This window comes from Sus scrofa, chromosome 3 (genome assembly GCF_000003025.6).
Source record: "Sus scrofa isolate TJ Tabasco breed Duroc chromosome 3, Sscrofa11.1, whole genome shotgun sequence".
NCBI lineage: Eukaryota > Metazoa > Chordata > Mammalia > Artiodactyla > Suidae > Sus > Sus scrofa.
Genome location: NC_010445.4, coordinates 9,974,589 through 9,999,824, shown reverse-complemented (window position 1 = coordinate 9,999,824; position 25,236 = coordinate 9,974,589). Strand labels below are relative to the sequence as shown.

Sequence of the window (25,236 nt, the reverse complement as noted above, 5' to 3'; positions counted from 1 at the left end):
ACTATGCTGGGCACCACATTTAACAGCGTTCAATTCAGGTAAAGAAAACCCTACCTCCGTGAGACACTCTTACAAGTAGCATACTGACAAAAATTTGGCTTAGGCTTCACCAGTTCTTTTAAAAGAAAGGGGAAAAAAAGACTCAAGCAAAGTCTTAAGATTGACAAATTTTTATTGTTTCTGCAAAATCATGGAACCAAACCAATTTACCTCTTATCTTAAAATTAAAGCTTTCTTTTGGGACTTTTTGTTGATCACTTTTCAAGTAACTACTTTGTGTAATACTCAAATTCATAAATTAGTAAAAAAAACCAAAATTTCAAGGATTTCTACAAATGCCAATCTGAAGAAAGAAAACATGGTTTGCTACTAAACCAAAATGGTAAGTCATACCTAAAATGTAATTTGGGAAGACAACAACAACAAAAAATAATTGTGAGAGAAAAGGCCATAGGCAGCTCGTGCTGGCAGCCTTTATAATCTTAAAAGACAACACATAAAGGCCCCTACAATTACAGTCGACTATGTGGTCAAGCTCTAACAAACAGAGCTTAAAAAATTAGACAAGACAAGGGTTTATATGCGATCTCCCCCCGCCCCCCAACTGTTACATAAAATGATCATTGCTTCTTTTCTTCCACATCTCGTGGGATCTGGTAGAAATACAGAAATAATTAGATGCCCTGCCAGATACGAGCTATGGTTGGTGACAATGGGCTAAGAAGTTGTTTCTCGATGTCTCAGAAACACCAACACAGTGTGCTGAAACATCTTATTTACTCGACGCCCATCAGTTTAGAATCCGGTGCCCAAAGAGCTCCCCACCCTCAGCACTGCACAGTGTTCTTTAGGGAGCCGCTGCCACGCAGCAGGCAAGTATGTCTAACAAAGTCAGCCTTGGACTGGAAATGAGTGATACTAAGAACACCAGCAAAATTCCTGTAATCTCCAAATAGGTAACACTTTGCTGATTTCAGGTAAACTGTTATTCATTTGGGTAAGCATCACGTAGTTTTTAGAACCTTTAACTTTTTAATGGAAATACAAATCTAGCCAAGATAGGTCCCTATTTTCGATTTAGGCTGAAAAGGGTCAGATGTCAGTTAACAAAGACAAAGGGACATGATTACCATTGGCTGTGAACACTTCCTTGTTGACACATTCCTGAATCAGTAATCAGGTACTGAAATCCAGCCAGCTACAGCCAGATCATCACTTTAAAATATCGTTTTCCCATTTTTTCTAGGTAATGGCTGCCTATCATTGCGAATGTACTAAATGTTACTGAATCATACACTTGAAAATGTTTGTGTTATGAGACTTTTACCTCAATAAAAACAAAATTGTAGCCTCCATTCTTTTTTTAATAATTTAATTTGTTTCAATAACTAAGTCTTCCGCCAAGTGCTAGGGGATGAAATCCTCCCCAGGGTCTGCAATTTATCCAAAGAACTGTAATGAGGATGCACATTTAGCAACTTCTTTTATCTCAATATAACTCAAAAGATACATATGAGATATTTTAAATAAGAAAAAGCACTTAACAGTCATTGCAGTTACTGCAAAGGATAATGTAAAGGGCGAACTGTTATCTGTGTTCTTCCAATCCCAAAGATGAGAACTGAAACCACATGACTTAAGAGTAAAGGCTGGCAGAACTCCGCCTCTCAAGTCTACAGAGGGGTCATTACTCCATTAGTGATAATGGCTATTGATCTAGCCTCCTGGAAAAGCTAGGAGGAAACAGAATATTTAACACAGTAAAAAAAATGTTAAGGTGTATCTATTCCACTAGAAAGACTTTTTTATATTATTAAGATAGACTTCCGCCACCACTGCCCTCTCCCACACACACCTGAGTTAAGTTGCTTAACCCAGTAACTTGAACAAAATTAGTAGCTCAGAATCTTTTCTCCACCTCTCACCCCAAGCAAGTACCAAAGTCTACTCAGAATACCAACTCAAGAGGCTATTAAAATCCAAAGGACAAGTAAGTATTGTCTAATAGGAAACATCTCAGGATTCACTCTTTTTAGATACAAGCTTATGCATTTATCTTAAAAGACTAAACTTCCCCCTCTTCCTCCCTTTCAAAATACTGCATATTATTTCTACCCTGGTCACCCACATGTCACAGGTCCTAACTATTACTAGGGTAATTTCATTAAATTCAAATAAATTTCATCACTCTAGCACCTGGATTACTCCAACCTTAAGGGAAGGACTTTTTTTTTGTATCTTCCTCTATTTTCCAAATTCAGTGATAACCTTTACAAAGAGAGGAAGAAACAGTTACTTTTTTAAAGCATCTACAGTTTTTATTTAATCCTTGCAACTTTTTCAAGTAGGTATTGACCCATTTTACAGAGGAAGAAAGTGAAGGTCAAAGGTAAGCCTAACCCTCAGAATCACAGTAAACAGGTTCGAAAAATGTCTGCTTTATTTTATGAACTGTTCTTTCCTCCATGCTCTGTCGTCAAAGAGCAGAAGCATCAACACAGCAAAAGAAAACTTTTCCCAATCCCAAGCTCAAGTGTTCTGAAACGGATTCTCATTCCCTGACATTTACTGAAAATGACCGAGTAGGAAGTTGTAATTTTTTAAAGGTTTTTTTAAAACCTGCCACATTAATAATTTGCAATAAAGCCATGTATACAACCCACCCCTGCACTATGATCACAAAAAAATTGCTTAAAATTTTTAACTTTATTCCTTCATTGCCCAATTTTAATAGTGAGATGAATGTTTAAAAACACTACTGTATCCTTAAACTTTTGAGAAAACTAGAAATAGGAAGGAGAACAGGCATATCTAGAGGTCCCTGATTTGCAAGTCTAAGGATAAATGAAATACTTTATTTTGGGGACCAATTCTCATCTGATAGAACATAAAGTACTCAATTCCACCTGGCTCATCTGATAATTTCTGCATTACCTTGGACAAATGCCATCTGAATACTCCCTACCAGCCCTTAGGTGCATTGCAGCCTCTGTGTCATTGTGTGACATCACTGGGTTGCTATGGATATAGGTGCGAGGTCACTCGCTTTCCTGTGAAACTAGAAATATGGAAAAATTAGAAGAGTCTAAATAATTGAACTGAAGATACTGATATCTATTAAAGTATAACTTCTATCATTTGCACTTTAAAGACAGCAACTGTAGCAGTCTCTTAATAAAGCAGTGCTCCCAATTTCAGAGTCAATTCTCTTCCTTAAGGGAATAAAAACCCCTTATTAATGTAGATGACTTAAATATAAAGGCATCAGTATTGTCATCTTTTGTGAACCAGTAAAATTATTCAAGAATTAATGAATCTGTAATACCTACACTGCTTCATTAAAAAGATTTAACACGCAAGGTACACTCCTGCATCTGCTACACACAGGAGATGCACTTTAAAACCTTTGTTACATAAGGCAAGAAGTATTTAACTTATTTATTAAAATAGTGGGAGACCTAAATCACTAGATAATTTTCTAGGTTTCATTTAATAATGGTCAATACTCCCCCCCACCATCAAACTGGTTGTCTGCCCATTAGACAAATGTAGTGTTACAAAATGGTGCAATACAGGCAGGAATCTGCATCCCAGACAAAATGCGACAACTGGAGATCAGTATTCTCTTTTCATCACCAATAAGGATGTGATAGCTTTTTTTAAGCCTCAGATATATCTAACAAAACAAATTAAAAAAAAAAAAAAAGATATTTTTTCCCCTTTAAAATAACTCCTCCCAGCCTCCACCCAGTCTAGGCTCTCTGCAATATGACAAATGCAGAATCTTCTGGAATGACTTGATACTGCCTCCCACCACCGCTTTGTTTGCAGTATCAGATCAGAGAGAATATTTTTTCAACTTATAGGAATTTCAACAGATGTGTGCCTGTGTTTAAAAGAGAAACGGCATATTATCACAAATTGAACCAGTCAGCTAAATTCACAACCTTTATTTTTAAGACAATACCTACCCTTTTCAATACAAAAAACACTAGGAAAAATTAGAGATAACATATTAAGAACAATCAATGAAAAAGCTAGCCAAACAAACGTTCCCCTCTTCCTAAAATCAAGAGGGCTTGCTTTGAGGTAAAGAAAGAGGAGCCTTTTGTTAAGAAAAACGTGAGCAAGGAGGTTTCGATTTTGTACTACTGCGCCCAGGTTTTCAGGACAGCCTACGTTTTTACCGGGGAGACTCTAAAGGACCTGTCTCGAGAGACAGTGGGAAGATTTGGGGAGAGGGGGAGCATCAGAAAACCGGGAGACCTGCTGAGTGAATGGAAAAGGCGCCGCCCAGACACCAGGGAGAAAAGAGGAACCGCATCCATGCGGTCCCCCGCCCCCACACGCCCAGGCTGGGAGGAGGGGAAGTGGGGCACAAAGGATGCGCGTGGCCCCGGCTCAGGTCCCCGGCAAAGCCAAAGGCGCGGCGGCCGGAGAGCCGGCTGCCCAGACCAGCCCTGCAAGACCCCGCCCCAGCCCGAGCGCGAGGAGGGCTGAGGAGACAGCGCCGCCGGCCCCGGGGGACGCTCGGAGCGAGGCCGCGTCACACCCGGTCCTCAGCGCTCTCGGGACCCTCCCCAGCTCCCTCAGGGGCGAGAGACCTGCAGCTGCAACAGGCAACCAGTCCCCCGGAAGAGCCGACGAAGGCCCGCGTCTGCAAAGGGGCTGGGGCGAGGCGGGGGGAGGGGAGGAGAAACTCACGTTCTTCATGGCCGCGGCCATGTCGTCGTAGCGCTCCGCCTGCTCCGCCAGCCGGGCTTTCTGCACCAGTTGCTCGCGGTCCACCATCTTCACGGGCTGGGTCGGGCCGGGCAAGGAGACCGGGGCGGCCTGAGGGGCTCAGGGGACGGCTGCGACGCGGCTGGAGCCCGTGTGCCGGAGGGACCGACCCACGAAGCGAGCGGCTGAGGCGGCGACGGTGGCGGCGCAGAGGCTGCGGCTCGAGCTGCGACCGCGGGACCGGGCGCGAGGCGGCTGCGACTGCTGTGCGTGCCGCGGGCGGACAACCCCCTGCGGCCCCGCCCACGCCGCGTGACGCAACGGCCCCGCCCACCCGCCCGCGCACCCCCGCCCCGGCCCTTCCGTTCCTTGGGTTTCCCCTCCCCAACTCAGCTCGGCGCCGCTCTCTGGGCGTCCCCTCCTTCCCCGCTGCCCCCCAACGAGCCGGGTGCTTCCCTTCACCCCGGCTGCTGTGCCCTATCTTCTCCAGACGGCCCCCACCCTTCGTCCTGCAGACCGCGGCCCTCTCAGGCCTCCGGCGCCTGGGCCCCTGGGAGTTGTAGTTCATCCTCGGGTGCGGCGATACGTTGGGGAGATCAGGGACAAAGGGGCAGCCAAGACTACATCTCCCTGTTGTCGTAGCGCTCAGACAGAGGAGGATGGGACGGGGAGGGGGGGGTTCCTAATTCTGCGGCCGCTGGGGACCCCTGGCGGGGACGGAGGATGCATCAGTCCCAGTGAGTGCTGATTCACGGCCCCGCCCCACATGCTTGGGGAAATTACTGGAGGAGGGGGCCAGGGCCTCAGCCCTGGACCATGTTTCTGAGATAAAATAGCAGGACATGGAGGGGGGTGGGGGTCTGGAGAGGTGGGGTCCGTACACTATTGATTAAAACTGTGAGGGTGGTGACCGCCTGAGGGATGGTTGAATTAAGGAGCCAAACCTTGGGGGACTGTCACCCTCCCCCACAAGGTTCCAGCTCCCTCCGCATCCCCACCTTGAGATTCTTGGACCTGACAGGTGGAAATCTGGAAAGACAAATACCAGGAGGGCGTCCTGGTCAATTTGTAGAAAGGATACAGCAGTAGTTTGCGGGTCTACCCCTGGTGAGCCCCTTCCTTCCTCTCCAGGGTGGAGCATTAAAGATTCAATTCAGTTAGCCAATGGCTGCTCAACACTGGGTTGTGTGTAGGGGTTAACCAACTCTTTTCTGCCCGCCTAGAATATACACGCTGAGGTCAATCTGACTAATTCTTGCTCATGTGCTTCCCTTTTTGACATTCCATGTAGCTCACACAACCCACAGTTTTGACTGCACGTTTTATTTCGTTTATCCAGCACTTATCTTATTGCACACCTACAATGTTCCAGGCACTGTTCTAGGCAATAGGGTACGGCAGAGAACAAATCAAATAAAATCCCTGCCCAAGAAAATAGGCAAAGTAAAGATAAGTGTGTAGAGTACTTTAGAAAGTAATAAAGAATTTTTTTTTTTTTTGCACCCACAGCATATGGAAGTTTCTGGGTCAAGGATCAAACCCACGCCTGCAGTTGAAGCCTGCACCACAGCTGCAGCAATAGCAGATCCTTAATCTACTTCCCACAAGGAAATTTCCAGGGATTTTTTAAAACAGTGAATATGAAGTGTTGTGTATGAGACCAGAGAATAAAGGAGTTTCGGAGAATTATTCCAGGCTTGATTCTGGAACAGGGCGTGGAACCTTACCCTCAAGGGATTCAGAATTTGTTAAGTGGCGTTAAATTGGTTTTTGTTTTGTTTTTTAATTCAGGCTAGATAGGAAGAGGTTCTGAAAAGCTTCCCCAGGGAGTTAGGTAACATTTCCAGTCCAGCCCTTAAAGATGTGTAGGATTTGAGAGCAGGCAAAAGACACAGGCAGTTTCTTCCCGACAAAAGTTTTTGTTTGTTTTTGTTTTGCCTTTTAGAGCTGCACATGTGGCACATGGAAGTTCCCAGGCTAGGGGTTGGATAGCAGCTACAGCTGCTGGCCTACATCACAGCCACAGCAACGCAGGATCCAAGCCTCGTCTGCGACCTACACCGCAGCTCAAGGCAACGCCAGATCCTTAACCCACTGAATGGGGCCAGGGCTTGAACCGGCTTCCTCATGGATACTGGTCAGGTTCTTTACCACTGAGCCACGACGGAACTCCCCTAACATATAAACATTGATAGGCAAAAAATCCAATGTGTTTGTTGCCTGAAGTGATGGGTATTGGGGCTGGACATGGAGTCAGGAGCCAGAATGTGAGGAGCCCTGAATGGCAGTCAAGGGAGTGCAGTCTTTCTTTCAAAATAAATAGAAAGCTTGTGAGATTTTAACCAAGGCAGAAAAGGATGAGATTGGCATTTAATCTTCATCGCCATTGCTTCCTCAGTGCTGGGCACAGTGCCTGGCACACCTTAAATACGAAGAACATGCAAAATGAAGGAATGAATGAATGCATGAATGCATGCACGGACTTAGGGAGACAGCTCTGGGCTGAGTGAGGAGAGTCTAGAAATAGCTCTCTTCTCCCCTCCTCCAGTATAGGCCCTGGTCCCTCTTCTCTTACTACACCACCCGGCAAAATGCAATCCTGCTGGTGAATATACCCTCCCACTTCCTTCTGTCTCTTACAGGAGTGTTCGCCAAGTCATTTCTCTTCCTTTCTCTTCCTCCCTGCAGGCCAGGCCTCAACCACTCTGGCCTGGGCCACCCAGGTCCGGCGGGAAGGAACCCTGACAGCCAACCCTGGTTGTCTACAGTGGATTAAACATGTCAACGATTTTAGGCCCTGGAACCTAAATTCTCGGGAACTTCCTGGCACATTTCAGGCTGCCTCTCTGACCTCGCCACCTCAGTTCCTTCCCCACAACCAGTCCAATGTGCATTAAAAAAAAAAAATAATAATAATCCAGGCCAAATCTGTTTGGGAAAAAAGTAAAGCAGAGGCAAAGACAAGGATGTGCCAAAGCCACACAGGAATGACATCTGCAGGCTCCTACGGCGCAGGAGAGCTGGCCCTGCCCTCCTTTCCCTTTTGATTCTTTTTAAGACTCTAGGCTTAAAGCCGCAGCTGCCCAGAGGCCCTGGCTGTTGAGAGGGCTGCTTCAAAGCCATGGCGACATGACACAGAACAAATGGCTTAAGATTCTAGCTTCCTCCTCTACGCCTGCCTGGAGGAGGGAGGTGGAGAACTAGCATTCTGGCTTCTGCCTGGCCCCCAGCTCTAGACGCAAGGCCTGTGCCCTCTCTGGGTCTTAATTTCCCCACCCTTCAAGTGAGAAATTAAAGTAAAAGAGCACTGAGTGCTCCGCCCTGCTGTGACAAGTCACAGTGCTAGATCCAGCCTGTTCATTTTCTCAAGTGGAAGGCTATTGGCTGCGGAAACATGGGCTCTGCACCTGCAGTCCTGGGAGATGGTTCAGTCCCAGAGTTGAGAGGCTCAGAATCAGCCCTGTTTTTTTAGACTTGGAAGCTAAGACAAAGAGATCTCGGCTGCATGACCAGCCAAAGGTCACATGTCAGTGACCAGCAGAGCCTGACTTCAAACCCAGGCAGATCTTCTGTGCTCCTGGTAGCAAGGACACCCTTTCCAGCCCAGACTATGAGCATCTCCCCCTTGGCATCTGCTCAGGAAAGGAGGGGCCTTGCCCTCTGGTGACTGGCCTGACACAGGGCACTGGGCAGGCACTCTGTCTGGCTAACCCTTTGCCCCATCTCCAGTGCTGGAGGATTCAACCTTTAGACGGATCCTCTTCAGGCCGAGTTGGTGGACGAGCAGGCCAGCCAGAAACCTGAGTGTCCTGCTGTTTCTGTGCAGTCATAAATCACTGCAGCCCCGTCCTCTGGCTCCTGGCTTCCTCCTGCGGCTAGAAAGCTCCCTGATTGGTGTGGAGGCGGTGGCAGCAGCGGCAGCAGCAGCATCTTCTGAAGCAGACCGGCAATGCTCCCCACCCTGTCCTCTGGGAACACTTCCCAGTCACTGCCCTAACAGGCTGGTCTGCAGTGGGGGCAGAGTGCACGGTGGACTCAGAAGCAAAGCACAAGGAGATCTCAGCAGGCTGCTTCTCCTCCTGAGAGTGCTGGGCCAGTGGGGGAAGCCTGTGCTGGCAGGCACCACCCACAGGTTGAAGCCTTGACTTTGCTACTCACCTTGCTGGGTGACCTTGAGCATGTTACTTTACTTCTCTGGGCCTTGGGCTGCACATCTATAAAATAACAGAATTGGATGGATGCTTCTTAAGGTCTTCCAGCCTCTAACTGCCCTATCTTAAAGTCTTCCCAGCCTCTCCTTTCCGAGGTCTGAGAGATCTTTCCAAATGTGCATGCTCTCTTCTCTTTCCCTTGCCTTGGCTCTGCCAGGTGTGCAACTCCACTGCATAGGGGCCAAGTCCCTGCTCCTTAGCCGGGAATTCAAGGGCTTTCCTGAGGCCCCTGCCTACCTCTCCAGCTGCATCTCACATGACACTTGACTGACACATTTCTTTTTTCTTTCTTTCTTTTTTTTTTTTTTTTTTTTTTTGGTCTTTTTTGTCTTTTCTAGGGCCACACCCACAGCATATGGAGGTTCCCAGGCTAGGAGTCTAATCAGAGCTGCAGCCGCCGGCCTACGCCACAGCAATGCCAGATCTGAGCCATGTCTGCAACCTACACCACAGCTCATGGCAACGCCAGATCCTTAACCCACTGAACGAGGCCAGAGATCGAACCTGCAACCTCATGGTCCCTACTCGGATTCGTTAACAACTGAGCCACGACGGGAACTCCTAACACATTTCTTGACCATGCAGTCCTCTTCCAACTCTGAGCATTTTCAAAAGCTGTTCCTTATGCTGGGAACTTCTAATCGTACCTAACCCTGCCCCCATCCAATCCTACCGATTCATCTTTTTTTTTTTCTTTTTTTTAGGGCTGCACCTGCGGCATATGGAGGTTCCCAGGCTAGGGGCCTAATCGGAGCTACAGCTGCCAGCCTACAGCACAGCCACAGCAACCTGGGATCCAAGCTGCACCTGTGATCTACACCACAGCTCATGGCAATGCCAGATCCTTGAGCGAGGCCAGGGATCAAACCCTCATCCTCATGGATACTAGTGGGGTTCATTTCCAATGAGCCACAATGGGAACACCCCTCTTCATCTTCCAGCCTCAGACAAGGTGTTGAACTGACCCCCTCCCCCCTTGCTCCCCCCAGCTCCCAGAAAGGGTTCTAGACTTTGTATGTGGCTCTGTCTTGCCCTGTGGTCTTATAAATAGATTCCTCAAAGACAGTTCCATTGAGTCACCTATGAGCTCCGAGCCCTGCTTGGAGCAGGGGCTCAGGGAAGTTTTGTTCAACGAAAAAGACTGCTTCAAGAACGAATTGCCTGGAGTTCCTGTTGTGGTCCAGAAGAAACGAATCCGACTAGTATCCATGAGGATGCAGGTTCAATCCCTGGCTTCGCTCAAGGGGTCAGGGATCCAGCGTTGCCGTGAGTTGTGGTGTAGGTCACAGAGGTGGCTCGGATCCTGAGTTGCTGTGGCTGTGGTCTAGGCCTGCGGCTACAGCTCCTATTCATTCAACCCCTAGCCTGGGAACTTCCATATGCCGCAGGTGCAGTCCTAAAAGCAAAATATTAGTAATAATAATAAATGAATTCCCTGGTGATGGTCTTAGCTCTTGGGGAGGATTTGAAAGGTTCTGCCCCAAACAAATGGCCGTGCTCAAGTTATGGCCCAAACTGAGGAAGACAGAACTGCAGACAATCCCAGGGGCAGACAGGGCCACAGTCAGAAAGGATGGTCTTGGAGAAGATCCAGACTGAGGATTTCAAAGAGAGGCCTGTCGACGTGGGGCTGACAACCCACAGAAATTCTCTGTTCCAAGGGCCTGGGGCTGAGTGTTCCTCACCAAGCCAGCTTCCCAAATCTAGGGCCTCTCAGATCCACTAGACCGATTGCGCGAGAAGGAAGGCGAGACTGAAAAATCGTAGCACCTCTTTGCAATTTACGTTTTGCATTCTCCTAAAAAGAGCGCACTTCATAATTTACCACACCAAAGGGAATGCCCATCACCACAGAAAAATAGGCCATTGTTTCAAACAAAGAGATAAACTGTCCCCGTTCTCAAGGGATGGGCATTTCAGAGCAGAGCAGCCCCTGAAACTCAGCTGTGTGAATTTGAGCCCGTGCTTCACTAATCTGGACCTCGGGTTCCCCCTGGATCTTAAAGAGAAATCACCGCCACGCCCTCTGAATTGGCCTATAAAAAGGAACGTGTTCTCGACTTGGTAGAGAGGTCTGAAGTGAGGAGTTTGGTGCCTGAAACTCGAAGGGCAGATGACACGGGGCAGTTTGATGGGGATGGTGGCAGCTTGCCTACCACAGGGAATGAGGCAGGTGCTTTTTGTTTTGGGAAGACTCCAAGCTTGCAAAGAGCCCCTTGCTTTCAGCTCTCTTCTAGGAAGCAATGTCCCCATCAGCTGGAGCCATCTACCAATGGCAGGGGCTGGGTCTGGGGAGAGTGGGACAGGAACCAGGGCTCAGAGACCAGCAGATAAGCAGGACCAGAAGACCGGCCACTCAGAGGTGATGTGGGCCGGGGTTCCCAACTTGGCTGTGAGTCCCCCCGTACCTGAGGAGAACGTGTCTAGAATCCAGAGTCCTAGGTCCAATCTACTGGATCAGAATCTGCAAGAGTTGGGTCTGGAACATGGGTGTTTTTAAAGCTCTCTGGGGGACGCTTCCACCATCAGTGGTCTGCCGGAGTGACCTCAAAAGGTCCTGAAAACCCTGAAGAAGGCCAGGCGGGGCTGCTCAGAGAGGAAGTGGAGTGGCCATGAGGCCTTCTGAGAGCTTGGTGGAGGAGCTAGGGAAGCAGCAGTTTCTAGCGTTGGCCATTCTGCCGAGTCAGCCCGGCACTAAGGCTTCCAGAGTGCAAATCCCACTTGCTGGTGTAATAGGAACGCTGGTGCTGACCCAGCAGGCAGACAGGAGCCCGGGCTGCACCAGGGACAGGAGGTCGGCACAGACACTCAGCACCAACTCCTTGCTCGGAGCCTGGGGACAGACAGGGGCAAATGGCACTCCCTCCATACCAGGCCTTGGGCGAACTGAGATGACTCAGGAGCATGGGGCCTGCACTGGCTTCTAGGTATCAGGGCCAGCCAGCCTCCCTCCCTGTCTTCCTGGAGCTGGAGCTCATAAACTGGAAGGGACAGCAGAAGGAGCCTCATCCGCCCAGTAGACAAATCCCTTACGTAGCACCCCATCTCCTGGGCATCAGTCCTTTGCGAGCACACCTCTGGCCACACACAATGTATATTTCCTGAAGTCTCCCTTCCTCTGGGGCACAGCACTCAAGCTCTCAAATTCTTTTGTCCATCATTCCTCAGTCTATCTTCTGGAGTTACAAGAAAAAGAAGAACCCTTCTTCTCCCCAACAGTCTTGTAAATTTTATTTTATTTTTTGGCTTTTTATGGCTGCACCTGTGGCATATGGAAATTCCCAAGCCGGGGGTCAAGTCAGAGCTGCAGCCCCTGGCCAAAGCCACAGCCACAGCTACTCCAGATTTGAGCCACACCTGTGACCTACACCACCGCTCACGGCAACACTGGATCCTTTAACCCACTGCTCAAGGGCCAGGGATCAAATCCCCGTCCTCATGGATACTAGTCAGGTTTGTTACCACTGAGCCACAACCTCACCTCAGTGTCTAACACTCAGATGGCAAAGAAAAGCCAATAAGTGAGAAAAAGGAGTTCCCGTGGAATCGGACTAGGAACCATGACACTGCAGTCCAATCCCTGGCCTTGCTCAGTGGGTTAAGGATCTAGCATTGCCGTGAGCTGTGGTGTAGGCTGCAGACGTGGCTCGTATCTGGCATTGCTATGGCTGCAGTGTAGGCCAGAAGCTGTAGCTCCAATTCCACCCCTAGCCTGGGAACTTCCATGTGCTGCACTTGCGGCCCAAAAAAAAAAGAAAAGAAAAAAAGTGAGAAACAAACGGGGAGAGCATATGCATTTTTTTCCTCATGCCCTCAGACAGGAGAGATGCCACTCTGTAGATGAGGAATCCAAAGCACAGAGAGGTTAAGTAAGCCATCTAGGTCACACAGCTAATCAATGGAGGGGCTGGGTCATGAAGGAGGTTCATGTGTTTCCTACTCCTCATTGCAGAGAGTTTTTTCTTTGTTGGCCTCTTTTCAGAGTCCGTGAAGGCGGGCTTGACTCTCTACCCAGCAAGCCTGGGTTTACTTCTAAGGGCTCCAGTGGGAGGCTGCAGGAAAAGCTGGGTAGGAGGAGGGGCCTAAGAGAGGAAGTAAATGACCTGCTCACTCATGGGAATGGGAATGGGAGTGAGTGTGGTCTCCAGGAGGGTGAGTCAGAGCCAAGGCCCCCCTGGAGAAGCTGGAGGGATGGCAGTTCCCTGGCACACTGCCCAAGGCTGTGAGTGTCCACGCTGGATTCAGGGGGCGGGGGGCACAAACAGGACACTGGAGGCCTGCTTGCACCAAGGACGACGTGCTGAACAACCTTCAGCACATCACTTCTTTCCTCTGCATCTGTCTCTCCTTTGCAAAATGAGGAACCGATGGTCCAGCAGCTCAGAGCAGGCCCCTTGGGTTCATACTAAAACCTCTACATTCCCAAATTCTCAGGGAGGTCAGGGTCCCTGGAGGAGGGGTCTGCTGGGATGGAAGGCAGGTGGGGTGGACCTCTGAGTGGAGAGCAGGGAGGTTCCTGAGAACCTTCTTCTCCGAGAAGGAGAGGCTGAAGTCATCTGCTGAGTCACGGGAGGAGGAGGGGAGGCGGCTGGTGAACAGGCTGAAGGCTTGAGAGAGCCTCTGGGGAGGGTGGGGGAGGGAGCTGGGACGAGCACCAGCTGGGCCGAGGCCATGCGCACACAGGGCCCCCATCTGCCCAGCCCTCCCTCCGGCAGCCCTGGGCAGTGTGGGCTAGGAGCTGAGAAGGTCGCGGTCAGACCACCCAGGGCAGGCAGTGGTCAGCTGCAGCCAAGGGGCTGGGAGACCGGGGACCAATATATCAGAGGAGTGAGTGCCAGGACTGGCCAAGGACCAGCCAACATGGGGAAAATAAAGACCAGGAGAGGGTCAGAGGCCAGAGGGCTCAGGGACACAGAAGAGCAGGCGGAGGGCAGCAGTGACATGGGAGGGCCAGAGCCTCGGGAGAGTGGGAAGTCCCTGCCAAGACCTGCAGAAAATTCTGGGGAGTGGACAGGGGCTGCGCAGAGGCCCAGGTTTGTGCTGCTTTACTTGAGGGGCTCCAGGGGAAGATGTGCCTGTGGATACTGGAAGCCGCCAGGATGAGGCAGCGCCTGGAGGAGGAGGAAGACTACAACCAGAGGGCCCCCCAGGAACAGGTTTTTTGGGCCCAGGGATGGTTCCCAAAGCTGTGGGGTCGGAGCCCCAAGGAGGGGGTTTGGAGGAAGCAGTGCAGCAGGAGGCAGGGCCGCTAGTGGCTTGAACCTCCGCACCTTTCAGTTCTGCCTGGCACGGGGCCCTGCCACCCTCACATCCTTCTCCCATAACAGTGGTCTCTGGGCCAGCACTTCTATTGGAAAGATGGGGACAATTTAGGCATCTTGAGCTTCACAACCAGGGAAAAGGAGGCCAAGGGCTTGAACAAAGAGGAGTGTGACTAGGGTACTCCCGTGTTTTGTACTTCTGGGTCGTGCAGGTGGCAGAGGAGAGGTACCAGGCAGAGTAGGAGACCACGATTCCTGCCGCACCAGATGTCCTGTGGTTACTCCTGGGGCAGGGAAAGGCCAGGGAAGAGGCCCTAGGACAGGCAAAAAAAAAAAAAAAATATATAATAACATGGGAGTTCCTGTCATGGCACTGCAGAAACGAATCCCACTAGGAACCATGAGGTGGTGGGTTCAAGCCCTGGCCTCGCTCAGTGGGTTAAGGATCCAGTGTTGCCATGGGCCGTGGTATAGGTTGCAGACACAGCTCAGATCTGGCATTGCTGTGGCTGTATGGTGTAGGCCAGCAGCTACAGCTCAATTCGACCCCTAGGCTGGGAACCTCCACATGCCGCTAGTGTGGCCCTAAAAAGCAAAATACTAATGATAATAATAACAGACAGACAGAAACTATTAGACTCTGACAGAGGACAGACAGGAAGACAAACTGCCTGAGACAGAGACGAGGAGAGAAGGTGCCGAGCATGCTGGCCAGGTGCCCACGGCTCATCCCGGAAGCTTCTGGGCTGGACCCAACCCAACCGGTACAAGATGGATGTCTGCTCTGGGAAGGCAGAGGCCTCAGGGCCAGGCAGCTGGAGCGGCTCTTCCATCTGCACCGCCTGCTGCAGAAAGCCCAACCAGGTGACCCGTGTGCAGACTGAGAAGTACCCCCCTGCCAGGCCTCCTCAAGGGCAGCAGGAGGTTGGAGAAGGGGCTGTTTGGAGGCAGGACCCCCGCTCTGCCACTCGCTCACTGTGAGGTTGGGTAGCCACGGAGCTCCCTGCAGTCCTGGTCCCCATCTGTAGAATGCGAACAGCCCCCCCCAACCCGATCTTCAGTGACTCCAACATGTTTTCGCCTGCCCCACAGAGGACCTGGGGAACCTGGGGCATCAAGGGTGCCCTTTAAGTCTGACAAGAACTTAAGAGTTCCCATCGTGGCTCAGTGGTTAACGAATCTGACGAGCATCCATGAGGACGCAGGTTTGATCCCTGGCCTTGCTCAGCAGGTTAAGCATCCGGGCGTTGCGGTAAGGTGTTGTGTAAGTCGCAGACGCCGCTCAGATCCCACGTTGCTGTGGCTGTGGCGTAGGCCAGCAGCTGGAGCTCCAATTGGACCCCTAGCCTGGGAACATCCATATGCCTCGGGTGCAAAAGACAAAAAAAAAAAAAAAAAAGAACTTGGAGGCAACAGATGCTTTCTGTTCCTGGCACCCTTTGAAGATAGTTCCTAAATCTGGCCAAGCAGTTTGTGCTGAAGATGGGGAGTCAGGTGAGTAAGCTGTGACCCCAGTTCCCAGGCCTGCACTATTACAAAGATCCCGCCAATTAAAGGCTGCGCCCCACCTCCCCCCATCCCAGCACTTTTGCTGCTGCCAAGCCCCACCAAAACAGGAAGGAAAGGACATGCTTCATTGCTGTCCTACCCACCCAAGGGCTCTGTCCCAGATGGCAGCCCTCCAGCACTGGGTTGGAAGAGACCTTCCTGACTACCGTCACCTGCAGTCCGGCCTCATTCTGCCTCTCCGCCATGTATCTGCCCCTCCACTGATTCAAATGTTGAGTGCCTTTTAGGTGCATAAAATCCGGTGAGGTGAGACAAGTAATGGAACGTGATGAGAAGGTGAGCCCAGGATGCTGGGGAAGGACACAGAGGGGACCCATCGCCCCACTCCCACCTACCCAAATCCATGGCCTTCAACTCCAGCTTAAATGCTCCTTCTTCCAGAAGACTTCCTGGAACTTCTACCAGGAGTGACTTCTGCCTCTGAGCCCACACCACTTCTCCAAAGCCCCACACACTGGGGTCTTATACGTGGGCTAGGGACGGGATGTATATGCATTATATCTATGGATGGCTTCCTCTCTGGGGACAGAGCCCCGATCCTGTTCAGCTCTGCATCCTGTGGAACCCAGCATGGTTGCAGGGGATCACAGTTCAATGGATACATATTAGCGTCTTTTTTGAAACTCAGTGGAGCTCCTCAGATGCATAACAATTTGAATCTTTAAGCCTCAGTCTCTTCACTTGTTAAGTGGGCATAATAATTTTCACTTTCAGACGAGGCCAGATGGATCAAATGAGATATTGCATGTGAAGTCCCCTGGCAAGCTGGAGGCTGTATGACTCTGCGCAGTTGTGGCTTGTTGCTAATAATACAGCAATCTCGGGGCTGGAGTCAGAGGCAGAGAAGCAGGGAGGCAGGGAGCAGGCGCCCCTCTGTCTGCAGCTTCTCCTCCTGCCTGATAGTGGTGGAGAGGCTCTCTGAGCCTAAAACAACCCAAATGTGGGCAGGCAGACTGCAGTAGGAAGAGGAGCCAGTGGGAACCCCGATACCCAAGTTCCAAGTCTCAGGTGGGTAACTTTGGGCAGGTCAGTCCCTTCTCTAAGCATCGCTTTCTGCATCTGCCAAGTAGGAATAGATGAGGGGAGCAGCAGAGATAAGGGGAGGCTCTGGTGAGAGTTGGAATCCATAGGAACCCCCACATCAATGTCCAAGCACTGTGCAGCTGGGTCCTGGCACGGTCTGCACCAACCCCTCTGTAGACATCACCCCTTCTCTTCCGCCCCGAATGGGTCAGACAGCAGCCGCTCTCCCTGGGAAACTGGGCATACTTTCCGGCCACAGTCAGCTCAAATATTTGTTGAATGAGAGAATAAATAAATGAGTAAATAAAGGGAGGACAACAGAGGAAGCACCACTCCAAGGCTCCTGAATCATTAGAGCTCCTGTTAGACAGGTCAGCAACTCATCCTCTGCTCACTGTCTGTCCCATGTCCACCAGAGTCCAAACCACCATCACCGTCAACTCTCCCCTGCATTAATGCAGCTGCTTTCCCTGTTTCCGTCTCACTCCCCTACAATCTAGCCCTTCTCCACGGGATGCCCAGAGTGACCTTTTTATTTATTTTATTTATTTATTTTTTCTTTTTAGGGCCACACTTGTACATTTGGAAGTTCCCAGGCTAGGGGTCGAATTGGAGCTGCAGCTGCAGTGCCTACACTACAGCCATGCTGGATCCTTAACCCATTGAGCGAGGCTAGGGATTGAACCTATATCCTCATGGAGACCAGTCAGGTTCTTAACCCGCTGAGCCACAATGGGAACTCCAGAGAGTAATCTTTTAAAAACTCAAATCTTATTAAGTCTCTCCTCTGCTTAAAATCCTAGATAGCTTCCTAGTACCCTCAGGATAATCTCCCTAATCTTTAAGGCGCCTACAAGCCTCTCCTCCCAGCTCAATCCACAGTCTCCCTTGAACCTCCCTTCCAACCATCTGCTTCTCCTTCCATTCTTTCAGTAAGGCCAGGCTCCCTTCCCTGTGGTTAAAAACTACTTTTTTCCAAAAGCTTTCCCTGGTCCCTCCGCTCAGACTAAGTTAGGGGGCCCTGCAACTGCCCCTGACTTAGCACTCTGTCCTTCCCCCATCCAACTCTCAACAGCCTTTGAGAATTTACAGTCTGGGCAGGAGACAGACCGATGGTTACATCAGAGACCTGGTTGGTCCTTGATGGGCCCTCTCTGCCCCAGCCTGGCACAAGGAAGGGCTCAAATATTTGCTGAGTATTAGCTAATGCTGGGGCGGGGGGTGGGGTGGGGTGAGGGGGTGTAGAGAGATGCCAGGGGTCTTTAGGCCTGGACCATGGGTTTGAAAAGCAAACTGGTGAGATCCAGAGACCACCCTCCCCACCTAGTCTACATCTCAAAGGTCCTCGGGGGACAGCCTTGGAGACCACGTGGGCCACAGCCTCAGCATGACCGCGCGGCACAGCCACGCTTTAGTAAGGGTGCCTCTAAAGGGCAGGTCGTTAATCTCTCAGCCTAGTGAGTAAATCTGCAAGTGTCTGGTCCCGCCCCTTTCAAATACCAGTTTTAACGAAAATTGGCCTTGTAATTTGAACAGGCCTCTGTAGGTTAACCGTCACCTAAAACCAGAATAAGGATCCCAGCTCTGCCCATCGGGGGAGGAGAGGTTATCAAAAGCTCTCTCTAAGCCGAGAATGGCTGCATAGACTAGAACAGGTCGCCTTCACCCCGGCTCCTCGGGACTCCTCCCGGCCCCGCTCAGGGTGTGGCCACCCCCACCCTCACAAAGGCCGAACCCAGTACGCTCCCCAAAACCTCAGTGGCGCGCCCGGAAGGGGCAGCTCTAGGAGAGGAGAGGGCGTTTCCTTTGCCTTCGACTCCGCCCCACCCACACACCGGAGCTTGCTGTGATTGGCTCTGTTCGTCCAAGGCTTCCCAATAGGAAGCCACCGCGGAGCCAGAGGTGGGGCTTCGGTTCCTAAGCAGGGGCGGGCTGCTACTCGCCTTCCTCTCGCAGGCCCGCGGCGCCCGCCCCGCCCCGCGGCCGTGACTCAACAGGAAGGCGTGACCTGGCTGGGCCTGAAGGGTCGAGCCACGCCACCACCTCTAGGTCCGTGCCTCTGAGCGGGTGGCGCTGGGAGGAGGATTTGTGGGCCGAGAAGGGAGTTCCTAGACTTGGACCCTGATCTTTGTGATCCAGAAAAACTCCTGACCCTTTTCTGGCCCTGAGTTTCCCGTCTGTACAGTAAATATTTGCAGTCCTGAGGCAGGATGGAACTAATTAGTAGGAAGAGCGTGGGGCCTTTTGGAGTTTGACGGTTCGCGGTGCAAATCCCACCCCCTAATTAGCTAGTCAGTTTAATCCTGGCCTGCCCCTAAATCCTCATTTGTAAAATCAGAGGAAGATTTTACCTCCATCTCTTAGGCTATGACAGTAAAAGGAGTCACTGTATACAAATGAGGAGGAAACAAAACCACTTCGTTTCATAGGTGACTGCAAAATTCCAAGTAGGAGAACCAGCTTTGAGTAGCAAAGCAAAAATGGGAGTTTTGCAAAGCTAGTTCTGAAGGCTAGGCAGTAGGCAAGATATCTACGCAGTTCTACAAAAGAAACAAGAACCCAAGTGAAAAATGGGCTAAAGGACTTGATAGACAATTCTTCAAAGAAGGTATACAAGTAGCCAATAAGAACAAAACAGACACTCCTGATATAATTAATCATTAGGGAAATACAAATCAAAACTAGGAGTCAAGGAGTTGCCGTCATGGCACAGCGGAAATCAATCTGTCTAGGAACCACGAGGTTGCAAGTTTGATCCCTGACCTCGCTCTGCGGGTTAAGAATCCGGTGTTGCCATGAGCTGTGGTGGTGTAGCTTGCAGACATGGTTCGGATGTGGCATTGCTGTGGCTATGGAGTAGGCCAGCAGTTGTAGCTCTGATTCAACCCCCTAGCCTGGGAGCCTCCATATGCCACAGTGCAGCCCTAAAAAGCAAAACAAAAACAAACAAAAAACCCTAGGAGGGGGTTCCTGTCATGGCTCAGTGGTTAACAAATCCGACTAGGAACCATGAGGTTGCGGGTTCGATCCCTGGCCTTGCTCAGTGGGTCAAGGATCTAGAGTTACCATGAGCTGTGGTGTAGGTTGCAGATGCGGCTTGGATCCCACATGGCTGTGGCTCTGGCATAGGCTGGCAGCTACGGCTCTGATTCGACCCCTAGCCTGGGAACCTCCATATGCCACGGGAGTGGCCCCAGAAAAGGCAAAAAGACAAAAAAAACCCAAAAACCAAAAACAAAACCCTAGGAGACAACACTTTATAGCCATCAGGATGGCTAGGTTTTTTTTTTCTGGTTTTTTTTTTTTTTTTTTTTTTTTTTAGGGGGAGGGAATATCAAGTTAGCAAAGATATGGAACGTTGGAACCCTTGTGCAGTGCAAGTGGGAATGTAAAATGGCCCAACCACCCTGGAAAACGGTTTCATGGTCCCTCAAAATGTTCAACACAGAACTACCATATGACCTAGCAATTCCACCCCTGGGTATATACCCAAGAGAACTGGAAACTGGTTCCCAAACACATACTTGTACAAGAATGTTCACAGCAGCACAATCACAATACCCAAAAGGTGTCCATCAGCAGGTGAACGGATAAACACGTTAATAAGTCCACACAAAGGAATATTATTTCACCATAAATAGGACTAAAGTACTGATACATGTTACAGTGCAAATGAACCTTGAAAACATTCCACATGAGAAGCCTGTCATGAACGGCTACATGTTACATGTTGCCTGATTCTGTCTATGAAATGTCTAGAATAGGCAAATCCATAGAGACAGAGAGATTAATGGTTGCCAGGAGCTGGGGGGTGGGAAAATGAGGAGTAAGCACCAATGGGGATGAGGTTCTCTTGGTGGGGGTGATGAAATAAATGCTCCAGAATTAGATAACTGTGAGGTTTGGTTCTGCAAATAGCTAAAAACCACTGAATTGTACAATTTAAAAGGGTTATTTATTTATTTTTTTTGGCTGCGCTTGTGGCATGCATTAGTTCCCAGACCAGGGACTGAACCTGCACCATAGCAGCAACCCAAGCTGCTGCAGTAACTATGCCAGGTCCTTAACCCACTGTGTCACAAGAGAACTCCTAAAAGGGGGAATTTTATAGTATCTCAATAAAGCTGTTATTTCAGAAAAGGCAACAAGCAAAAATGGGGGAGTCAGGAGTGCTCACTGTGGCTCAGTCGGTTAAGAACCCAGCATAGTGTCCAAAAAGATATGGGTTCGCTCTGTGGGCTAAGGATCCGCTGTTGCCACAAGCTGCAGCGTAGGTCGCAGATGCAGCTTGGATCCAAGTTGCTGTGGCTATGGCGTAGGCCCAGCAGCTGTAGCTCTGATTTGACCCTTAGCCCTGGAATTTCCATATGCTTCAGGTGCGGCCTTAAAAAGAAAAAATGTGAGTCAGAGGGCTTGCATATCTGGAAGGAGGTGGTAGGAGAGAGGGAGGGTCTCAGCATTTGGGGTAGGCCGTTAGGGCTAGAGTACAGAAAATCAGTCAAAATTATGAGGGAACATGTCTGTGTTTACAGTGGTGGTGTGTGTGGTGAATATACAAGGACTTTTTTTTTTAATGATTTTTATTTTTTCCATTGGAGTTGATTTACAGCGTTCTGCCAATTTCTACCACAGTGTTCTGTCGATTTCTACTGTACAGCAAATATACAAGGACTTTTTGCAAACAGGGCATCTCATTTTCAGTGTTCAGCTGTTGGTTGAATCAGCTCATCAGCCAAGTGTGCACCAGGCAAAGCCTGGAATTGGTGGAACTTTGGGAGTGAAGGGCTTAGTTGGTGAAAAGGTGAAAGGAGAGTCAGGCACAAAGGAGGCAAAAGCAGCTGGGAGACTGGGACATCAGCAAAAGTCAGGGGTACTTAGTAGAATCTAAGCTCTGGAATTCTTGAGTTGTTTGGTAGGGTTACTTTTCTTTTCTTTTTTGGCCACACCTGCATCCAGGGATCAAACCCAAGTCACAGAAGTAACAATGCCAGGTCCTTAACCGTCTAAGCCACCAGGGAACTCCCGGACATCCTACTTTAATGAGTCCTTTTAGTTAAATCTTAAGGGACAAGTTGCACTCAACAAGCTGAAAGATGTGAGAGATGCCCAAGATGCCCCCTGGGTCGCCAACATCACTCATTTTCCAATGGATTCTATTGCCCTTAGAATAAAACACCTCCCTGTGGCCTAGAAAAGCCCTGAATGGTCTGGCCCTTACCAGCTTTCCTGACTCATCTCCTAGCACGTTCCTCTTTGCTCCAATCACAGTGGCCTTCTCGCTGGTCCTTCTGCAGGCCAGGCCAAATCCCCAAGGAAGGACCTGGAATCATCCACCCCAAACCTTTTCATGGCCAAAAGATTCATGGCTGGTTCCCCCTCATTACCCAGGCCCAGCTCAAGCCTCACCTCCTTAGGGGCCACCCCTGACCACCCAACCCCTCCCATAACATCCCACCTGCTTCATATTCTTTGTAGCACCAATCACTAGGCGAAACTCTCTTGGCTACAGATTTGTTTAATGGCTTATCGCGGTGGTCTCTTGCAGGTAACCTCTGGGCCACGCAAACAGGAACCCATTTAGATCTCACCTTGCTCTGCAGCCCCGGAGGCCAGCACAGTGTTCAGGTTAGTACAAAGGTGCATACCCTCCACTCACTGGACAAATATTTGAGCACTTGCTGTGTGTGAGGTCCTGGCACAAAGTCAAGCACAACAGACCCAGCCCCAGCCCTCAAAGGCCCCCTGGGCTGCTGGAGGACACGGCCAGTGGAGGCGGTGGAGGCGGCTGTCTGCTGAGACGCAGGAGTGAGTGCTGTCCCTGGGGAAGTACAGGGTGAAGGGGGCTCCTAGCCCAGACCGTGGCGGGGAGGGGGTATCCGTGCAGGCCTTCTGGAGAATCCGAAAGCTGAGCCAGGAGGCTAAATAAGAGTTGACTAAGGGGAAGGAGGAGAGAGAGTGACGTGTATTCCAGGCAGAGAACAGCATGTGCAGAGGCCCCATGGGAAGAAAGCCCAGACATTAGAGGAATTGAAAGTGGTTCAGCCTGGCGAGATCCTGGCAGCAAGTGATAAGGGATGATGTTGAAAACACAAGCAGAGCCAGGCTGTGCAGGACCTTGTAAACTGGGCTGAGCAGTTGAAGGAAGCACTGGGGAGCCATGGAAGGGGTGTGAGCAGGGGAGTGGCAATATCAGCTGTGCTGACGTTAGAGAGCCCACTGTCCTTGTGGAATAGGGAATGGGTTGGAGACAGAAGAGGCCAAGGTAAGAAATGGTTAACAAGAAGCAAAGAGTTTCCAACAGTGTTTGGGAGATAGGATCCGTAGGTAGGATCTAGTGACTAGTTTTTCGGGGGTGGGGACTGTTGAGCACACCACTCAGGTTTCTAGCTTAAGCTAGTGGTTGGTAATGCTACTTACTAAACAGGGAAACCCAGGTTTAGGTGGACGCGACGGAGTTCTGAGTGGCAGAGGTTGAGTTTCAGGAGAGCGTGGGACAGGCAAATTCGCTTTGGGATTATTCCGTGAGTTTCTCAAGGGCAAAAGCTCTGGCTTATTTAGCCATGTGCTCCTAACCCCTCTAGGCCCTGGCCCACAGAACACCGAAGTGTACACAGAACCACAGAAAGCAGCAAACAGAATCAGCGTTGATAAATAAATAACTGGCTGGAAAACAGGTTTCAGGTAAACCCCACAGGACGGGAAAAATTGGGGAGCCTGAGAGTCTCGCTCAGAATGGACTAGGTTACACCGCTCTGATGCCCACCCCTCCTTGGTCATTAACATTTATTTCTCACTCACTCCACCTGTCCATCGGGAGTTGATGGACGCTTTCCTCCAGGTGGCCCTGATTCAGGGACCCGGGCCGATGAAGTCTCCTCTGCCTGGAATGCCACTGGCCACCTTGAAGGATGGCATTTTGTGCTTGGGTCCCTGAAGGCTCCCGCCTGGTGGATACCTCCCCTCACATTTCATGGGTCAAAGTGCCAGGATGGGGAAGAATGGGGCCTGTTGGTGCCCAGTACTGATGAACACTGAGAATCTCAGCTTCTAGTCCTGGATCCACTCTGCAGACCTGGACCAGTCATTTTCCCTCTCTGAGCCTCAGTTTTCCCTGTCTGTAAAAAGCGATGGGAGTTCCCATTGTGATTCAGCGGTTAACGAACCCAACTAACATCCATGAAGACGTGGGTTCGATCCCTAGCCTCGCTCAGTGGGTTAAAGCAGCGAGCTGTGGTGTGGGTTATAGACATGGCTCGGATCTGGCATTGCTATGGCTGTGGTGGAGGCGGGTGGCTACAGCTCTGATTTGACCCCTAGCCTGGGAACTTTCATATGCCTCCGGTGCAGTTAAAAAGACAAAAAAAAAAAGGGGGGGGGATGTAATGCTTTCCTTTAATTGAGCATTGATGGAGCACTTTGTTTAGATGGAGCAGGGGAGTCCAGGAAGCTGTGTTACTTCTTTTTTTTTTTTTTTTTTTTTTTTTTTTTGTCTTTTTGCTATTTCTTGGGCCGCTCCCGCGGCATATGGAGGTTCCCAGGCTAGGGGTCCAATTGGAGCTGTAGCCACCGGCCCACGCCACAGCCACAGCAATGCAGGATCCGAGCCGCATCTGCAACCTACACCACAGCTCACGGCAACGCCGGATCGTTAACCCACTGAGCAAGGGCAGGGACCGAACCCGCAACCTTATGGTTCCCAGTCGGATTCGTTAACCACTGCGCCATGATGGGAACTCCTGTGTTACTTCTAAAGATGACGGCGACGCACGCCCAAACGCGCATGTGGCTGGACTGGCCGTGATCACAGGCTGGGCAGACTCCGAGGGTGCCGTACACAGGTCTGGAGATGGGGACATTCTAGCTGCCTGCAGCCCAGGTGGGCTTAATATAATCAGGGGGGCCTTAGAGGGAGGAAGAGAGAGGTAGAGGGGTCAGAAAAGGAGATGAGATGATGGAAACTGGGGTCAGAGTGATGCAACTGCTGGTCCAAAGGCCATGAGCAGGCACGGAACACAGGTGGCCTTTAGAGGCTGGAGAAGGTAAGGAACCAGATTCTTCCCTAGGTCGTCCGGAGAGAATACGCCCTGACAACACCTTGAATTTAGCCCAGGGAAGCCCAATTCAGACTCACAACCTCAAAAATAAATTTGTTTTGTTTTAAGCCACTAAATTTGTGGTAATTTGTTATGGCAGGATAGGAAACTCATCCAGAGCCTGCAGGCTAGACGTGGAGGGTGGGGTTTGGGGTCAGACAGTTGGGGCTACCAAGTTACCACCCTGGGGCTGAGAGGCTTTGGCAGGGTCCCCTCTTCTCCAAGGCCCTGGGGCTCCAGGTGAGATGCCCCCAGAGCAGCCCCTGAGGGAACCCCCTGCTGCCCTTCTCTCCCTCATCACCCTTTCTGCCTGCTCTCAAATGTTCCTCTTCCAGTGACTGTGCCACCTTGCTCTGT

The 25,236-nt window shown here is 50.3% G+C and overlaps 1 protein-coding gene across 1 annotated transcript in view; it reads right to left on the bottom strand.

Annotated features, from left to right (window-relative positions):
- Window positions 1-5,023, bottom strand: part of YWHAG (tyrosine 3-monooxygenase/tryptophan 5-monooxygenase activation protein gamma) — a 28,495-nt gene extending 23,472 nt beyond the window's left edge. Inside the window, exon 1 of the mRNA XM_005661962.3 lies at window positions 4,705-5,023. Coding sequence (XP_005662019.1) covers window positions 4,705-4,791 — 87 coding nt within the window. The 5' untranslated portion in view covers window positions 4,792-5,023. The remainder of the gene's footprint in view (window positions 1-4,704) is intronic.